This window comes from Somniosus microcephalus, unplaced genomic scaffold (genome assembly GCF_052327205.1).
Source record: "Somniosus microcephalus isolate GS21.2 unplaced genomic scaffold, FLI_Smic_1.0 scaffold750, whole genome shotgun sequence".
NCBI lineage: Eukaryota > Metazoa > Chordata > Chondrichthyes > Squaliformes > Somniosidae > Somniosus > Somniosus microcephalus.
Window position 1 is genome coordinate 102,008 of NW_028225937.1, and position 6,000 is coordinate 108,007.

At 44.5% G+C, this 6,000-nt stretch overlaps 1 protein-coding gene across 1 annotated transcript in view; it reads right to left on the reverse strand.

Moving 5' to 3' along the window:
• Window positions 1-944, reverse strand: part of LOC147081156 (D-glutamate cyclase, mitochondrial-like) — a 36,899-nt gene extending 35,955 nt beyond the window's left edge. Inside the window, exon 1 of the mRNA XM_085980930.1 lies at window positions 848-944. Coding sequence (XP_085837056.1) covers window positions 848-944 — 97 coding nt within the window. The remainder of the gene's footprint in view (window positions 1-847) is intronic.
• Window positions 945-6,000: the final 5,056 nt, after the last annotated feature.

Genomic DNA, 6,000 nt, shown 5'->3' on the forward strand with positions numbered 1-6,000 from the left:
GATTTAGGGATTTCATGTGCACAGATCACTAAAATGTGATGGTCAGGTACAAAAATGAACCTGTTTCTCTCTCTACAGATGCTGCCTGACCAGCTGAGTATGTCCAGCATTTTCTGTTTTTATGACAAAAATTAATCCAAAAGGCGAATGGAATGTTAGCCGTTACAACTAGAGGGCTAGAATATAAAGGGGAGGACGTTTCGCTACAGCTATACAAAGCCCTGGTTAGACCACATCTGGAGCACTGTGTACAGTTCTGGGCACCGCACCTTAGAAAGGGTATATTGGCCTTGGAGGGAGGGCAGCGTAGGTTCACCAGAATGTTACCAGGGCTCAAGGGGTTAGATTATGAGGAGCGATTACATAAACTAGGCTTGTATTCCCTGGAATATAGAAGGTGAAGGGGTGATTCGATTGCGGTTTTTAGGATTTTGAAAGGAATTGATAAGGTAGTTAGAGAGAAACTTTTTCTGCTGGTTGGGGACTCTAGGACAAGATGACATAATCTTAAAATCAGTGCCAGGCCATTCAGGAGAGAAGTTAGGAAACACTTCTTAACGCAAAGGGTGGTAGAAATGTGGAACTCTCTCCCACAAAAAGCAGCAGATGCTCGCTCAATTAATAATTTTAAATCTGAGATCTTTGATAGCCAAGAGTCTAAAAGAATATGGAGTCAAGTCAGGCAGATGGAGTTAAGATACAGAGCAGCCAGGATCTAACTGAATGGCGGAACAGGCTCAAGGGGCTGAATGGCCTCCTCCTGTTCCTATGTGCTGGTCCCAGAAGCAAGAACAGGAAAATCAACCCCCCTTGTGCATTCTTTATAAGAGCCTTAAGGTAAAGTTACCTGGATGACCAATGTGTACAGGTGCACCATGGGCATCCTCCATGCGATGGGTTATTTGAACAGTTGCATCAAGCTTGTCTATGGGGAAGGGTCGCATAGTGACCACCATGTTACACTGGAAACTGCCAACCTCGATACATGGAATAGACGTCTGGGAGGAGGGGAAAGAAATGGAAAGAAGATAAGAAGATTTTGCCACAAAGCTGTCGATAAAAAAAAAAATCAGCATATGGTTTGCAGGCATTGTGCACACATTTAGACATAAAATTGGCTGGTCCACGTGGGTTTGCTCATGATGCCAGATAACAGGGGTACGGTAGCGTAGTGGTTTATGTTACTGGACCAATACTGGACTATAATTGAACCCAGGTGAGCAACGCCAAACTGACCTAGGTGCAACCGCTCTCCCGCATTCACACAGCCACCCAGCCCGGTCTCAGCGGCAGCCGAAATCAGAGGTCTACTATTCCTCTTGCCCGACTGGCCGAAGCCCAGTAATTTAATGCTGAGCCGGTCCGACGCATCGTGACGGGAAATGCGCTGGCGCACTGAGCAGAACACAGACAGCGGTTGCCGTGCCGATGGCCAAGCTCCAGGTCAACAAAAAAGTTGCAGTCGGCTACATGGAGGTGGGGGTGGTTCACACCCACGAGCGGAGTCATAAGAACATAAGAAATAGGAGCAGGAATAGGCCATATGGCCCCTCGAGCCTGCTTCGCCATTCAATAAGATCATGGCTGATCATTGACCTCAACTCCACTTTTCCGCCCGATCTCCATATCCCTTGATTCCCCTATAGTCCAAAAATCTACCTATCTCAGCCTTGAATATACTCAAAGACTCAGCATTCACAGCCCTCTGGGGCAGAGAATTCCAAAGATTCACAACCCTCTGAGTGAAGAAATTCCTCCTCATCTCAGTCTTAAATGGCCGACCCCTTATCCTGAGACTATGCCCCCAAGTTCTAGACACTCCAGCCAGGGGAAACAATCTCATCATCTACCCTGTCAATCCCCCTCAGAATCTTGTATGTTTCAATGAGATCAGCTCTCATCCTTCGAAGCTCCAGAGAGTATAGGCCTATTCTACACTATCTCTCATCATAGGACAGCTCTCTCATCCCAGGAATCAATCTAGTGAACCTTTGTAGCACTGCCTCCTTAGATAAGGAGACCAAAACTGTGCCCAGTACTCCAGGTGTGGTCTCACCAAGGCCCTGTATAATTGTAGCAAGACTTCCTCACTCTTATACTCCAACCCCCTTGCAATAAAGGCCAACATGCCAATTGCTTTCCTTATTGCTTGATGTACCTGCATGCTAGCTTTCTGTGTTTCTTGCACAAGGACACCCAAATCTCTCTGAACACCAACATTTAAAAGTTTCTCACCATTTAAAAAATATTTTGCTTTTCTATTCTTCCTACCAAAGTGAATAACCTCACATTTCCCTACATTATACTCCATCTGCCACCTTACTGCCCACTCACTCAGTCTATCTATATCACTTTGCAGACTCTGTGTTCTCCTCATAGCTTACTGTCCCACCTAGCTTTGTATCATCAGCAAACATGGATACATTACACTCGGTAAAATTTTCAAACACGATTTCCTTTTCATGAAACCATGTTGACTCTGCCTAGTCATGTTATAGAAACATAGAAGATAGGAGCAGGAGTAGGCCATTTGGCCCCTCGAGCCTGCTCCGCCATTCAATGCGATCATGGCTGATCATCCAAATTCAGTACCCTGTCCCTGCTTTCTCCCCATATCCCTTGATCCCTTTTGCCTTATGAAATATATCCAACTCCTTCTTGAATATATTTAATGAATTGGCCTCTACTGCCTTCTGTGGTAGAGAATTCCACAGGTTCACCACTCTCTGGGTGAAGAAATTCCTCCTCATCTCTGTCCTAAATGGCTTACCCCTTATCCTTAGACTGTGACCCCTGGTTCTGGACTCCCCGACCATCGGGAACATCCTTCCTGCATCTAGTCTGTCTAGTCCTGTTAGAATTTTATAAGTTTCAATGAGATCCCTTCTCATTCTTCTAAACTCCAGCGAGTACAAACCCAATCGACCCAATCTCTCCTCATACGTCATTCCTGCCATCCCAGGTATTAGCCTGGTGAATCTTCGCTGCACTCCCTCCATGTCAAGAACATCCTTCCGCAGATAAGGTGACCAAAACTGCACACAATACTCAAGGTGTGGTCTCACCAAGGCCCTGTACAACTGCAGCAAGACATCCTTGTTCCTGTACCCGAAACCTCTCACTACGAAGGCCAACATACCATTTGCCTTCTTAACCGCCTGCTGCACCCGCATGCTTACCTTCAGCGACTGGTGCACAAGGACGCCCAGGTGTCGTTGCACTTCTCCTTCTCCCAACCTATTGCCATTCAGATAATAATCTGCCTTCTTGTTTTTGACACCAAAGTGGATAACCTCGCATTTATCCACGTTATATTGCATCTGCCATGCTTCTGCCCAATCACCCAACCTGTCCAAATCATACTGGAGTTTCTCGGCATCCTCCTCACAGCACACACGCCCACCCAGCTTTGTGTCGTCTGCAAACTTGGAGATATTACATCTAGTTCCCTCGTCCAGATCATATATATATATTGTGAATAGCTGGGGTCCAAGGACCGATCCCTGCGGTACCCCACTAGTCACTGCCTGCCACTTGGAAAAAGAGTCGTTTATTCCAACTCTTTGCTTTCTGCCTGCCAACCAGTTTTCTATCCAAGTCAATACCTTGCCCCCAATCCCATGTGCCTTAACTTTACACGCTAATCTCTTATGCGGGACCTTATCGAAAGCCTTTTGAAAGTCCAAATACACCACATCCACTGGTTCTCCCTTATCTATTTTACCAGTTACATCCTCAAAAAATTCCAGTAGATTAGTCAACCACGATTTACCTTTTGTAAATCCATGTTGACTTTGTCCGATCCGGTCACTGTTTTCCAAGTGCTCTGCTATTACATCTTTTATAATGGACTGTAGCATTTTCCCCACTATCGATGTCAGGCTTACCGGTCTGTAATTCCCCATTTTCTCTCTACCACCTTTTTTGAACAGTGGGGTAACATTAGCTACCCTCCAATCCATGGGTACTGTTCCAGAGTCTATCGAATTTTGGAAGATGACCAGTAATGCATCTATTATTTCTAGGGCCACTTCCTTAAGTATCCTAGGATATAGATTATCAGGCCCTGGGGATTTATCGGCCTTCAATCCCGTCAATTTCTCTAACACCATTTCTCTACAAATACTGATTTCTATCAGTTCCTCCCTTTCATTAGACCCTATGTTTCCCGACATCACTGGGAGGTTATTTGTGTCCTCCTTTGTGAAGACAGAACCAAAGTATGTATTTAATTGGTCTGCCATTTCTTTGTTCCCCATTATAAATTCCCTGATTCTGACTGCAAGGGACCTACACTTGACTTCACCAATCTTTTTCTCTTCACATATCTATCAAAGCTTTTACAGTCAGTTTTTATGTTCCCTGAAATCTTACTCTCATACTCTATTTTCCCCCTCTTAATTATGATTTTCTAAGTGCCCTGATACTGTACCACTTCCTTAACAATGGATTCCAGCATTTTCCCGATGACTGATGTCAGGCTAACTGGCCTGTAATTCCCTGATTTCTCTCTCCCTTCTTTCTTGAATCGCGGTGTTACATTTGCTACCTTCCAATCTGCTGGGACCGTTCCAGAATCTAGGGAATTTTGGAAGATCAAAACCAATGCCTCCACTATCTCTGCAGCCACCTCTTTTAGAACCCTAGGATGTAGGCTGTCAGGTCCAGGGGATTTGTCGGCTTTTAGTCCCATTAGTTTCTCTAGTACAGTTTCTCTACTTATATTAATTACGTTAAGTTCCTCACCCTCATTAGACCCTTAGTTCCCCACCATTTTTGGTATGCTTTTTGTGTCTTCTACTGTGAAGACAGATACAATAGGGGGATAGAATATAAAAATAGGGAGGTATTGCTTCAGTTGTACAAGGTATTGGTGAGACCGCACCTGGAATACTGCGTACAGTTTTGGTGTCCATACTTAAGAAAAGACATACTTGCTCTCGAGTCAGTACAAAGAAGGTTCACTCGGTTAATCCCGGGGATGAGGGGATGGACATATGAGGAGAGGTTGAGTAGATTGGGACTCTACTCGTTGGAGTTCAGAAGAATGAGAGGCGATCTTATTGAAACATATAAGATTGTGAAGGGGTTGGATCGGGTGGATGCAGGGAAGATGTTCCCGATGATGGGTGAAACTAGAACTAGGGGGCATAGTCTTAGAATAAGGGGCTGCTCTTTCAAAACTGAGATGAGGAGGAACTACTTCACTCAGAGGGTGGTAGGTCCATGGAATATGCTGCCCCAAAAAACTGTAGAAGCTACATCATTACATAAATTTAAAACAGAAATAGACAGTTTCCTAGAAGTAAAGGGAATTAAGGGTTACGGGGAGCGGGCAGGAATTTGGACATGAGTCTAGGTTCAGATCGGTCATGGCCCTGTGGGTAGCGGAGCGGGCCCAGGGGCCGTGTAGCCTGATCCTGCTCCTATTTCGTGTGTCTAATTCTGTTAGATGCAGGAGATGGTTCTGTGATAGTGGATTGGCAGTTAGGATCAGATCAGCCATGATCTTATTGAATGGTGGAGCAGGCTCGAGGGGCCGATTGGCCTACTCCTGCTCCTATTTCTTATGTTCTTATGTTCTTATGTTCTTATGTAAAATATTTGTTTAACGCTTCTGCCATTTCCTTATTCCCCATAATAATTTCTCCTGTCTCAGCCTCTAAGGGACCAACATTTACTTTTGCTACCCTTTTCCTTTTGACATATTTGTAGAAACTCTTACAATCTGTTTTTATATGTCTTGCTAGTATCCTCTCATATTCTATTTTTTCCCTTTTTATCAATTTTTTGGTCATCCTTTGCTGTTTTCTGAAACTCTCCCAATCCTCAGGCTTACTACTATTCTTTGCAACATTATAAACTTCTTCTTTCAATTTAATGCTATCCTTAACTTCTTTAGTTAGCCATGGCTGGATCACGTTTCCCGTAGAGGATCCTTCCCCTCCTACTCCAAGTTCTTCTCCAGCCTCAAGGAGATATCCTTAACCTTGGCAGGCA